Raw genomic sequence first — 14,512 nt, forward strand, 5'->3', positions numbered from 1 at the left:
ATGTTACAAAAATTTTGTAAATTCACGCTATATGTTTCGTAAATACATTCAGTCGGTAAACAGGAAGCTGATGTCCGACAGACCTGAAAATGGTACACACGGTATAGAACCCCAAGCTGAAGCTCGGGACCAAATATCAAGCAGTTGCGATTTGTAATTGCTGAGAAAAATATTAGGAAAATTTTGTAAATCCACGCTATATGTTTCGTAAATACATTCAGTCGGTAAACAGGAAGTCAATGTGCGACAGACCTGAAAACGGTATACATGGTATGGAACCCCAAGCTGAAGTTTGGTACCAAATATCAAGCAGTTCTGATTTGTAATTGCTGAGAAAAATGTTACGAAAATTTTGCAAATCCACGCCATGTGTTTTGTAAATACATTCAGTTGCTAAACAGGAAGTTGATGTGCGACAGACCTGAAAACGGTATACACAGTATAGAACCCCAAGCTGAAGCTTGGGACCAAATATCAAGCAGTTGCGATTTGTAGTTGCTGAGAAAAATATTACGAAAATTTTGTAAATCTACACTATATGTTTCGCAAATACATTCAGTTGGTAAACAGGAAGTCGATGTGCGACAGACCTGAAAATGGTATACACGGTATAGAACCCCAAAGTGAAGTTTGGTACCAAATATCAAGCAGTTCTGATTCGTAATTGCTGAGAAAAATGTTACGAAAATTTTGTAAATCCACGCTATATGTTTCGTAAATACATTCAGTCGGTAAACAGGAAGTCGATGTGCGACAGACCTGAAAATGGTATACATGGTGTACAACCCCAAAGTGAAGTTTGGTACCAAGTGGCTATGATTTGTGTTTGCTGAGAAAAAGGGTGTTTCGGATGGACGGAAAGACAGACGGACAGAGGTAAAAAACAAAACAAAACAATATAATAACAATAAAAAAAAAAACACGTTTAGTTTACTCACCTTTTCACTAAATAATACAGCAAGACTGATGTTGGGGGAAAAAAAAAAGTCATTTATGGCTTTATTTCCATTTCGCTCTATTTTTAAATCATGCATTATTTATTTAATTAGATATACAAATCAACGATGGCGTACTCAGGTCCATGGATCACGACCCGAGTTCCATCACTACGTCATTCAGCTGTCAGAGTTACAGCACGACCTCAACATGGTGAAGACATCACTGATGTCTTGAAGAAGCTACACCGGCTGCCAGTTAATGCCCACATCAAGTACAAGTCACTTATTCTGGTAGCCTAGTAAACTAGACCCACCCGCCTAGCGGCCAAAAATATTTTTGCCTACGAGTGGGTCTAGCCTCGCACCATATCAACAACACACCCCGGGCATCAAATCGTGCCCGCCAATCACAACGCAAGATTTTTGTTTGGATTATTTGGGCGGGCTTTTGCAGGAGTGACGACAAGGCTGTGCGACGCTGGAGAAAGCGCAACAGGAAAGATGGCTACGGCTAGTGAACAGCGCGCGTTTGACTCTGCTTTGGAATCAGTTTTAGAAGAATTCGACTTGGAGTTTTCGTTGAAACATGAGCAGGAAGAGGCTCTCCGCTCATTCCTTTTCAAGAAGGACGTTTTCGCTGTTTTGCCGACCGGCTATGGCAAAAGTCTGATCTACCAGCTGGCTCCCCCACTGCTTTCTGTCGCTCTGACTACGTCACAGTCACTGTTGCGCTGATTGGTCAGAGCGTTGGCCTATACGCACAGAGACAGTTTGAAAGACAGCGGTTTGTTCCTACACACACCCTTCGGAAATGTCTACGACTGAGACCAGACTAAATATTCACATTTAGTCTGGCTTGCCAGGCTATTATTCTGGTCTACTAACCATTCCACGGACTCGCTCCGACATAAATGAGAGGAACTGCTGGGCGTATATATTCCAGCGCTCGCGTTCGTCGAATAGGAAGAAGCTGCTGGCTGCTCCAAGGACCAACGCCAAAACTTACAGCGATGGAGCATTTTCATCAGCCGGACCACGACTGTGGAAGAAGCTCCCGACTCGTAAGAAACCTTCGAGACTGGTCTGAAGACATTACTGTTTCAACAATATTACTAATCATGAACATTATTACTTTTTATCATATTACATTATTACTACTATAACTTTATTATGAATTGAATCCTAATCTTCATTTTGATTAATTTGTTTTCATAATTTTTAATACATGTAAACACTAATATACATATGCTTTTATTGTTATAATTTGTTATTTGTTCATATTATTATTTTTACTCTTAGAGCACTGAGACTCTGAAATGCTTTGAAATAAATTATTATATTAATATTGTTACACTCCGATATGAACAGGAAAGCGTTTCAGATTCAAACTTGCTGATTTAAAAAAAAAAAACCTTATGATTACGTTGCCTTCTTGAGATTTTCCTTGTTTAATATCCTGTATATTCTTGTCGCTTTGTAGAAATAGAAAATAAAATGAATAAAATAAATAATAAAAATTCTTAAAGCATATTAAAACACAAACTTAGAGTAAATTCAAATATAAATGTCATTTGTAAAAATTATTTAAAAAGTTTAGAGCTGTTAAAAAAATAAATAATGCTGATTAATATTAAAATAAATCATAATGAATTAAAATACAAATCCATTCACCATATTTTAGTTCTAATTAAGACACTGTGCACTGATGCAATATTCAAAATTACTTCAAATAAATCAAAATATTCAATACATTTTATTTTATTTATATTAAATATAAATAAGATAAAATGCATAATTATATTTTTTGCATATATAATTAGAACGTCTTTTAATAATTAAATATAAATGATATATAAAGTCTATTTTAAAATACATTGACAAGAAATCAAATCAAATTAAAATACAAATTCAATTTCTAATTATTAATTAATTACAGAGAAATTAATTACCAAGTTCATCAGAAATGTTTGGCAACGTTGATACCTTTTAATAAAAAAAAAATTTAAAAATAAAAAAAAAATTACCACAGTTTGTACATTAATATAATACAGACTTGAAAAATCCATATGTTAATATGGAACTAGATAAAAATCCAGCTGCAATTTATTTATTTTTGTTTATTTTTCCACCAGAAATGTTTGGTAATGTTGAAATGGTGAATAAAAGAATAAATAAATCAATTTTAAAAAAAGGGGGGGGGGGAACCCCTAACGTTGACGTTCTGTGAATTGATGCAATATGCTCAAAATATCAAAAACTTTATATAAAAAAACAAAATTTAACATCATAAAAATTTTAATTAATATAAAAATTTATTCAAATACTGAATAAGTGAATAAATTACAATTTAAAACATTTTTAAAAAGTTTATTTTTTTAATTTAAAATTTACAAATAAAAAAAGCCCGTAGTATTTATTTTTGTCGGAAACAGCGGCGATCCAACACCGACCTCACCTTCATGTGCGACTTGAGATTGTCTTTGCGAGCGCAGCGGAAGGGACACAGAGGACACTGGTGGCTTTTCAAACCCGTGTGAATCACCATGTGTCTCTTCCAGTAGCTCTTGCGTTTGATGACCAGGCCGCACACGGGACACTGGAAGGGCTTCCCGCTGTCCTCTGGTGAACCTGCAGGGGTTTAAAAAAAAAAAAGATGAAATATTACCCACTCGATCATAATGTTTATGAGTGTGACAGTTCTACCTCTCGGTCCGGCAGTAAAAGTGCTTTTAGAGATCGTATCTCAGTCAGGGAGGGGAACCGAAGGCGCACGGCTGTCCGTGTCGTCGAGTCGGGGCGGTCGCTCTGATTCGTCGTTAATTGTTATTGGCGGAAATAAAGGGCGTGGTGGTGCCTCGATCGCAGATTTGTCTTTGGCGCCGAGTGGTGCGATCGAGTCTCGCAGCGAGCTCTTCAGTCGAGCAGGAGGAGGATTATTGTTGTTGGCTCTGTATCCGGTGCACATTAGAGCTCGATTGGTCTTATTAGAAGCTGGCATGATTGCATTAGAGGCGGCTTCATAAGTATTCCAGTCGTGTGGCTTGAAAAACATCTGGTAATCAGTGTTTGGCGAAATTGCCGCGCTCAGCCGTTCATTGACCCGGGGTGTAAAACTTCGAGGCTGCCTATTTGTGACAATAAACCACCATCTGTGGCTCGACCTCGTGCTGTGACGAGATCGCTGCGCCAACTGAAGGTCTTTCACGCTCGTGGAAAAAAAAGAAAAGCTTCAATCTCAGCTAATTCACGCTGGTTAATATTGGAGATACCTACGTAGCTGTTAATCGCTCTGACGTTCTTAATTCTTACACGTGTTTACGGCTAAACAAGTCTGTTTACTTCTATTGTTTCCAGAGCTACTGCTTTACCACCTTGCGTTTCCTATAAAGCTCAAGTCTTTGCTGAGCACAAACTCACATGGCTGCATCGCATCTCAAGAGCCTGACCTACATTCTTAGGGAATCTGCTGAGATGGACTTGGTTAGCTCACACACACACACACACACACACACACACACACACACACACACACACACGCACGCTGCCTCTGTTTGGCAGTCCATACAGCCAAGAGGAAGAGAACTCAGCAGTGATTGAACAAAACCTCAGCAAGCTAATATTTCCACAAATATAAAAAAAAAAAAACAAAAAAAAAAACACGAATACACTGAAGATTTCTCCAAGCACATTTACAGTTATGTAACATTAAAGGAAGGAGTCTCCAGTTTCAGCGCTTTGGAAAATTGGAGTAATTTGACGAGCTTTGTTTTTTTTTTTTTAAAGGACCCATGGCATGGTGGTTTGTTGATGCTTTAAACGGGCTCGTGGAGGTTTCCGGATGTTATATCCGCAGCCTTTCTCGAAATGAACCCTCGGCACGTAGATATAGCCTCCTGGGAGAAAGCCCCATTTCAGCGCTTTTCCCAGTGCGTCGTTTTGCTAATGAGAAGCATGGAGGCGGGGAAGGGTAGAGGGTGGGGGCGGGTCTTATCATTAATATTCATGACATGTAAACGTGTTACCTCTGATTGGCTAACAGCACTGTGACGCTACCTCCAGTGGGTCAGAACAAGCGGATGTGGGTGTCTTACTATGGCGAGAGAGAAGGAACAAACCGCGAAGGGAAAAATACCGCGCGCTCACGTCATTAAGGTGCGACGCGAGGAAATAAAATAAATTCAACAAATGTTTGGGTTTTTACTGAACAAACAAACAAATAAAATGAACGAGTGACTTAAAAAAAAGAACGTTGGCGTCTTTGTAAAAACTGTTTTGATTGGCTATTATAACGGAGCATGCTGCACGCTTTTTGGTTTTGTAGCGCAGAGTACCTGGCTAACTGCAGGAAGCAGTTAGCTGCACAGCTAATGTAGCCATTGCAAGGCTAACGTGGCACCGATTTTAAAACGCGGCAAAACGACTTAACAGTTATACACTTGTTCGGTGTTTGTGGCTGATGCGGCAGGGATGCTTGGTACAGACCCAGGCTTCAGTGACAGTTGATGTGCAAAACCTGCCCTGTACTGTCCCAAGTTGTGGAAACATTCCTCAGGAAAATGCTTCCGACAAACATACACCGTCTTAGGTAGACTCGACGGCGTATTATTGAAGTAAATAAAATTAAGCCACTGCATCTTCAGGGGCTCTCCCGTCGGCAGTAAAAACAGACTCCTTTCTGTGTTGTCACATCCACGTACAGCGCAACTTCCATGTTTGGTGGCAACTTTTGAGCTGGGTGGGCAATCCATACAGTGGGTGGGAATCCAGAGGGGGGGCGTGGGGATCATCTCCCTTGCTGACGTAGTAAAGGGAAGAGCTTCTCAATGCGCCGTTTTGACGCGCCATTCTCAAATGTTGGGCATAGTTTGGTTTACACATTATGAAATTTCTAGCCACTGGGGTGACTTAAGAACGTCAAAGGAACTCATTTTAACGTTAAAAAACCTCAGAAAGTGAAAATTTCATGCCATGGGACCTTTAACATGATGAAGTTCAGGAATGAGGGAAAAAAAAAAAAAAGAGGTTGCTGAAGGAACAACTCTTCGCAACTGCTTTAAAGGACCCATGGCATGGTGGTTTGTTGATGCTTTAAACGGGCTCGTGGAGGTTTCCGGATGTTATATCCGCAGCCTTTCTCGAAATGAACCCTCGGCACGTAGATATACTGTAGCCTCCTGGGAGAAAGCCCCATTTCAGCCCTTTTCCCAGTGCGTGGTTTTGCTAATGAGAAGCATAGAGGCGGGGAAGGGTAGAGGGTGGGGGCGGGCCATGGGGGGAGGGGGAGGGGCTTGACCAAGCTGCGGGCATGCTACCTGTGTGGGAACAGTAGCAATGGCAGGTCAAGCAACAGTCCAAGCTTTCGCTTTTGACCCGGAGTCCGACCCCGAAGCGAACAAACTGTAAATCACCGACTTCAGCAGGACGTATCAGAATGGTGAGTTTGAAATGTTATGTCTGGAAACGGGAATTATTGGGTTGGTTATGTACTGTCCCAAGTTGTGGAAACATTCCTCAGGAAAATGCTTCCGACAAACATACACCGTCTTAGGTAGACTCGACGGCGTATTATTGGAGTGAATAAAATTAAGCCACTGCGTCTTCAGGGGCTCTCCCGTCGGCAGTAAAAACAGACTCCTTTCTGTGTTGTCACATCCATGTACAGCGCAATTTCCATGTTTCGCTCGCTTAGGTGGTGCCATGTTGTTGTGTCCTCTATGGTCTCCTCACTACAAAATTGAAGTGACCTATCCATGGTGGCAACTTTTGAGCTGGGTGGGCAATCCATACAGTGGGTGGGAATCCTGAGGGGGGGCGTGGGGATCATCTCCCTTGCTGACGTAGTAAAGGGAAGAGCCTATCAACGCGCCATTCTCAAATGTTGGGCATAGTTTGGTTTACACATTATGACATTTCTAGCCACTGGGGTGACTTAAGAAGGTCAGAGGAACTCATTTTAACGTTAAAAAACCTCAGAAAGTGAAAATTTCATGCCATGGGACCTTTAACAAACTCGTTTTGTGAACGCGCAGCATTTAATTCGTTAAAACGGTGAAAAAGTCATAACCGCTCGCGAATATCCGAAATAAAACACCTCAGGTGTTGGAAAAATAAATCGACTTGAGTATCGTAACAGCAACTTCGCGTCATGCTTCATCGCATCGTTGATTATTTTCCTCGAACGGCATGCCTAGGCGTGTTTTACTCCTTATGCGACCTGAGCACAACAGTGTACACCCAGTATTCCCTCATGGCGTATCCACAGCCTCAAGTACAGTTAGAGTTATGTGTAATTACGCTCGCACTGCGGTACGAGGTCAAGTTTACAATGAGAGCCTGCACGAGTGAAAATGCTCAATGGAACAAAAATATCAGTTCACGACTGACAAAAGAGTCTCGCGCTGTTTAAATAGCTCGGCTTCCGTCTACTTTATTTTTATGATGCAAGTGACAAAATGAGAAATGGGTGCCCTCCACAATTATTACCCCCCTTGTAAAGATTAGTAAAAAGGGATGGGGGGAAAAAAAAAATCCACCTTTTGGTGAAACTGCTGCTTTTCACGCTGAAAAAATGAGAAAAATCCAACCTTTCATTGAAGCACAAATCCCTCATCAAGAAATATATTTTCAACAAAAGCACACGTGCCACTATTACTGGCGCCCTGGAAATGATCGTGAACACAATGTACGGTACAGTACCTGAAGTATGCTTCTTGTTTAAAAAGGCCGTTTGCAGGAAATAGTCACGTGTCAATTTTCCCCATCGCAACAAGCCCGTGGTGGGCAAGCTAACTCGACATTCCTTGACAACCATAAGAGTCTGACTGGCGATGTGAAGCAATCCGTTTCTATAATAGCTGTTTTTACCTTTTCGACTGTCTTTTTTGACCTGAATTTTCGTGTGTGCTTGGAAAAAGTTTGTGGTTTTAAAGTGCATATCCTGGACCAAATTCTTTTTTTTATATGAAAGTATGTCCGTTTACACACTCATCCAGAAGGGTAATTTTGCACAAGGCCATCTGTCTACAGCAGAAAAGAATAAAATAACAAAACGCGTCTGGAAAAATCCCAAGGGAGTCTGGAGCCAGATTCGTGACGTTACCTGCGGAAGCGCCAGCAGGCTGCGCGAGCTTTGCACGGTTTCAGTGCACAGTCTGTGTACACCAAGTTTAGCAGCTATCGGTTTTGCATTGAAATATGGAATTGTCATCTGAGCGCAAAGGAGTACTAATCCCATCATGATTGGTGTTGCTACACCCTCCTACGATACATCTGTTAACCATTTTAATAATTACGCGATAACGTTGAAGAAATTTGCAGAAAACCACCAGGTCGTTTTCTCATAAACAAACCAGCGCTGACGTAGGATTCGGAGGGAGGCGTCCCGCACGCGACGTCATGAAAATCAGTGTTTCCCGGGAAATCCAAATGGCAAGTTTTTTCAGAGGCGGACCAATTCGCCTCAAATGGCTCGATTTCAATTGAATTTTTCTGGTATTGCACAAGGTAAAAAAAAATTGTACAGAATTCAAAATGTTACAGATATTTGACCCAAGTTTAATATAAAATAGGAGAATTACATTGATCTTGCTCCTGAATTTATCCGTGATGTGCACTTTAACTTCTGTCGCAAGTTAAAGTGAATCATTGGCCGCAAAAGAGTTTTTTGGACTCAAGTTGGTCGCCGCCGAAAGAAATTCACGTGCGAAATGGCGGCTATATCTGTATTTATAGATCTGTATTTATTTTCAAGAATCTTCACACATTAAGCGAATGATAAAAGGTAGAAAAGGAGAAATTGTAAGTTATAAACCTACCTTAGGCCAAGTTTACATTAGACCGTATCTGTCTCGTTTTCTTCACGGATGCACTGTCCGTTTACATTAAACCGCCTGGAAACGCCGGGAAACGGGAATCCGCCAGGGTCCACGTATTCAATCCAGATCGTGTCTGGTCCGGTGCTGTGTAAACATTCAGAATACGCGGATACGCTGTGCTGAGCTCTAGCTGGCGTCGTCATTGGACAACGTCACTGTGACATCCACCTTCCTGATTCGCTGGCGTTGGTCATGTGACGCGACTGCTGAAAAACGGCGCGGACTTCCGCCTTGTATCACCTTTCATTAAAAAGTATAAAAGTATGAAAATACTGCAAATACTGATGCAAATACTGCCCATTGTGTAGTTATGATTGTCTTTAGGCTTGCCATCCTTCCACTTGCAAGTGGTAAGTGATATGCACTGGGATCACACACACAGCGGCTCAGTCCCGAATCACTGCTTGTGCACTATACTCGGCGCTCTGTGAGCTGCGCAGGGCCGGAGTGCGCACCCTCCAGAGGGCACTCGCTGTTCAGGGCGGAGTGATTTGGAGCGCAGGATGCCTGCGGAGCCGAGCGTATCCGTGTATTGGTGTTGCTGTGTGCACGCGAATCGTGTATTGGTGTTGCTGTGTGCACACTAATCGTTTTAAAAACGTTAATCTGATGATCCGCTGATACGGTCTAATGTAAACATGGGCTTAGAAATCCGCCATTTCGCACGTGAACTTCTTTCAGCGGTGACCAACCGGAGTCCAAAAAACTCTCTTTTACGGCCAATGATTCGCTTTAACTTACGACAGAAGTTAAAACCACAACCTTTTTCCAAGTACACATGAAAATTTGGGTCAAAAAAAAAAAAAAAAGACAGTCGAAAAGATAAAAACAGCTATTATAGAAATGGATTGCTTCACATTGCCAGTCGAACTCTTATGGTTGTCAAGGAATGTCAAGTTAGCTTGCCCACCACGGGCTTGTTGCGATGGAGAAAACTGACACGTGACCAGTTCCTGCAAACGGCCTATTGTACAGTATTTGAGTTGACTGGAGTGTGTAGGAACTTTCAAGCTGTAATCCATGACTTCCTGATTAACTGGGGAACAAATACGAGGCGACACAGAGGCCAAATTCGCTTAGTCATCCACCAAGATGGGAAAGATAAGAGACACACAAACCAAATGAGGGAGAAGTGTGTTGGCTTTCATAAGCCAGGGAACGGTTATTAAAAATAAAAATAAAATAAAAATAGCTACTCACCTGAAAATGTCCATTTCCTATGTCCTGTTAGAGCAATAATAATAAAACAAAAAAAGTGGACACCAACTGGAGCGGTTACAAACTCGCCTGGAAGAGGACCCGAGTTTATTTTGCCCCCATGTACAGAGAGGCAAGAAACAAAAATCCCCAAGGATCACTGTTGGTGAATTATAAGAAAAAAAGTCAACTCTTAGGGTTTCCAAATCTCCAAAAGCACCATCAGACTTCACCGCCATGCCAACAGAAGGTTCCAGAAAAAAAGCCTTTTCTGTCAGTTAACTCCAACCGGAAGCGCATGAAGTTTGCGAAACGCTACAACTTGGACTGGAACCGTGTTCTCCGGTCTGACGGAAAAAGCGTTTTGGTCATAAACACTCGCGGTGGGTTTGGTGTAAAAAGAAGGATGGCTATAATGAAAAGAACCCGATCCCAACTGTAAAATACGGTGGAAGTTCGATGATGTTTTGGGGCTGTTTTTCCTCCAAAGGCCCTGGAAACCTGGTTAGGGTCCATGGCATCATGGACTCCATGAAATCCCAGGACACTTTAAAGGGCACGTCTTGGGTATATTCAGGAGCAAGATCAGTGTACTTCCATTTTATATTAAACTTTGGTCAAATATCAGTCACATTTTGCATTTTTTTTTTTTTACCTTGCGCAATACCAGAAAAATTCAGTTGAAATCGAGCCATTTGAGTTGAATTGGTCCGCCTCTGACAAAACTTGCCATTTGGATTTCCCGGCAAATGTTGATTTTCGTGACGTTGCGTGCGGGACGCCTCCCTCTGAATCCTACGTCAGCGCTGGTCTGTTTATGAGAAAACGACCTGGTGGTTTTCTGCAAATTTCTTCAATGTTATCACGTAATTATTAAAATGGTTAACAGATGTATCGTAGGAGGGTGTAGCAACACCAATCTTGATGGGATTAGTACTCAGCGTTTTCCAAAAGACCGGACAATGAGAGAGAAATGCGAGCGCTTCGTGCGAGGCACCCAGAAAAACTGGCAACATGCAACAGACCACAGCATCATATCCGGGGCTCGCTTCATAAAACCCGACGACTTTGAGAACTATTTGCAGTGGGAAATGGGCTTCAAGAAGCAACTTGATCTGAAAAAAGACGTAGTCCCATCTGTTAGAATGCCCAAAGCAACACCGTGTCCATCTGTGTCAGCGTCACCAAAGGAGCCAGCCGTGTTCGTCTCCCCTGACAGAAGGCGAAGTGCCGCATCCTCGAAGCCGAGGACCAAGCAGAGCCGAGAAAAAGACCAAGAAAATCGGCAATTCACGAGTTGACTGTTGCCAGGGTAAGAAGTAAGAGAGACTATACTCTAAATTAGGTGTTCCTGTGTTTGTGTGGTACACAGATAATGTTATTTATTGATGCACACAAAAGTAAACACCACGAAAGCGCTGGGCGATAATACACTTACTTTACATGTATCAAGGGATATACGGCGTGTCAGGGCTTGAGATCTTGGGACCCATCAAACACATTAAATGTATATACAACCCTGCTTAGCTTATGTGTAGCTTATGAAATCTTTCTCCTATATGGAATCAATTTTGTGCCAAAATGTTCATACAATACTTTTGAAATATCAAACAAAAACGACAAATCAAAATACAAAAAAAAAAAAAAAAGTCAGTTTTCTTAGACTAGGAAACAAATTATTTGTGTAATCGTGCAAAATATCAGTCTATTACTCTTCAGAAACCTTTTATTTTTGTTCTGCGTCTTTCTCAGTTTTGTTTGGCGTAATTTATTTTGGTTGCGGTTCCAGCTTTCTCGTTTGCGCTCCCTGACTTTTTGCTTGCAGTTTTGGCACAAACTTCACGTGTGGGCGGGCTGTCCAGGAATGCATTCCCATTGGCTAACTTGTGTTTGACTGACAGCTACGCTCAGCCATTCCCTACTCGGATTCTGGCGGACTGTTTGACGAGTGACCGATCCATTGACGGTAAACAAGGATCGAGTGGACTTCAGTGGCGACTATGATATTGAATTAATTCAACAAAGTGTAAGTACGGGACAAATGTGTTGTATGTATGTGTTGCAGTAGTACAAAATCCGAGTAGGGAATGGCTGAGCGTAGCTGTCAGTCAAACACAAGTTAGCCAATGGGAATTCATTCCTGGACAGCCCACCCACACGTGAAGTTTGTGCCAAAACTGCAAGCAAAAAAAGTCAGGGAGCGCAAACGAGAAAGCTGGAATCGCAACCACAATAAATTACGCCAAACAAAACTGAGAAAGACGCGGAACAAAAATAAACGGTTTCTGAAGAGTAATGGACTGATATTTTGCACGATTACACGAATTTGTTTGCCAGTCTAAAAAAATTGACTTTTTTTGTATTTTGATTTGTCGTTTTTGTTTGATATTTCAAAAGTATTGTATGAACATTTTGGCACAAAATTGATTCCATACTCCTACAGTAGCCAGTACTCTTCTAAATGAAGAAATATATAAATACATAACAGCAATTTTGAATTACTATTGAATACTTGAATCATCGTCAAATCCAAACAGATGAAGGCCCAATTCTGACATCTCACTATATTCTTCATCCAAACGTGAAGTAACATTGCGCTCAGGCGACAGTTCCATATTTCAATGCAAAATCGCTAGCTGCTAAACTTGGTCTACACAGACTGGGCACTGAACCCATGCAGGGTCTCTCAGCCTGCTGGCGGATCCGCACGTGACGTCACGAATCTGGATCAATCTGGCTCCGGACTCCCTTGGGATTTTTCCAGATGCGTTTTGTTATTTTATTTTTTTCTGCTGTAGACAGATGGCCTTGTGCAAAACTACCCTTCTGGATGAGTGTGTAAAGGGACATACTTTCATATTAAAAAAAAAAAAAAAACCATGCTAAATTGGTCCAGGATATGCCCTTTAAATTAGAATCTGGCTCCTCTGCCTCTGGCAGGAAACTAAAACTGGGTCTCATTGGACCTCCTCTTCCAGCAGGACAAAGATCTGATGTCCAAATCAACACAAAAATGGTTCTCTGAGCACAGAAACAAGCTTCTGCCCTGGCCATCTCAGTGCCCTGACCTGAACCCCAGTGTAAACCTGTGGGGCGAGCTGGGATAAAGAGGAGAGGGCACAAGAGAGGGTCGAGGACCCTGGAGGATCTGCAGAGATTGTGTACAGAGGAATGGGCTCAGATGTCCTGCTCTGTATCTCCAACCTTATAAAATGTTATATTAGAGACTCAGGGCTGTTTTACGACCAGAAGAAGGTTGGACAAAGTATTAATGTAGGGGGACAATAACTTTTGGTTGAAAATATATTTCTTGATGAGGGATTTGCTTTCTCGGAATAAATGTATTTCACTTAAAGGGATAGTTCGGGATTTTTGACATGAATCTGTATGGCATCCCCATATGACTCCAAATAGGAGTCATTCAGGATTCAGCCATGACACGGAGCAAAAACATGGCTGAATCCTGAATGACTCCTATTTGTATAAATAGGGCACTACATAGGCAGCAGTGGTAGTTTCTTTTTCCCTGCCATGGAAGCGCACTTGTATACTGAGGAGGAAAGCAATTTGCATTACAGCCGTGAGGCGGCTCGGCTCAGCTTTCCCTTTCGGGCGCTCTCGTTTTCTGTTAGAATTTGGTAAAGAAAAAAATAATAAATATTATTTACCAGCTTACCGGGTCCATGAACATAAATCTGACAGCTAACAAGGTCGGGATATAAACGAATCGAATACAAACCACCCGCCGGGACTCCTACTTATGCGGCTCCAGCTTATCCTTGAAGCTGGAGCCGCAGCTGGATGAAGCCGGCAGCGCGCAGTGATAAGAAGGGAGAGAAAATAGTGCCAAGCGATTTCAAGGTCTGACTTTTTATTTGACAGCGGTTTTGTGATGCAAACATATCACTCTTTTGAACACATACTGTTTTGAGACGAAAAACGTTTTACTTTCGTGACCCCAACAAACTTGCCGGACTACTTTCGTCTGGACCAAAACTGGACTCACAGGATGCTGTCAGGGGTAAGTCAGTGTGTTTGCACGACACTATTGATGGGGATGCCATACAGATTCATGTCAAAAATCCCGAACTATCCCTTTAAAGGTTGGATTTTTCTCATTTTTTCAGTGTGAGATGAAGCGACTTCGCCAAAAGGTGGATTTTTCTTCCCGGACTTCTCTCTTGCGGGCTGATTAATCCAGCTCGTCTGGTTTCTCATTGTTATTCTTCCCTCTCTAATTAATCCAACGTTAAATAGAAACAAAGATATTGATCACGTTAAACTACTTTAAAGGTCCCATGGCATGAAATTTTCACTTTCTGAGGTTTTTTAACGTTAAAATGAGTTCCTCTGACCTTCTTAAGTCACCCCAGTGGCTAGAAATTTCATAATGTGTAAACCAAACTATGCCCAACATTTGAGAATGGCGCGTCAAAACGGCGCGTTGATAAACTCTTCCCTTTACTACGTCAGCAAGGGAGATGATCCCCACGCCCCCCCCTC

The 14,512-nt window shown here is 41.8% G+C and overlaps 1 protein-coding gene across 4 annotated transcripts in view; it reads right to left on the minus strand.

The window, feature by feature from the left end:
• znf827 (zinc finger protein 827) overlaps positions 1 to 14,512 on the minus strand; it is a 360,579-nt gene that overhangs the window by 181,553 nt on the left and 164,514 nt on the right. For all 4 annotated transcript variants that reach the window (XR_009655091.1, XM_060926541.1, XM_060926539.1 and 1 more), the window contains exon 3: positions 3,394 to 3,566. Coding sequence is in view for 3 of the 4 variants with exons in the window: in XM_060926541.1 (XP_060782524.1) it covers positions 3,394 to 3,566 (173 nt within the window). In the remaining variant the exon portion in view is untranslated. The remainder of the gene's footprint in view (positions 1 to 3,393; positions 3,567 to 14,512) is intronic.

Source organism: Neoarius graeffei, chromosome 7 (assembly GCF_027579695.1).
Source record: "Neoarius graeffei isolate fNeoGra1 chromosome 7, fNeoGra1.pri, whole genome shotgun sequence".
NCBI lineage: Eukaryota > Metazoa > Chordata > Actinopteri > Siluriformes > Ariidae > Neoarius > Neoarius graeffei.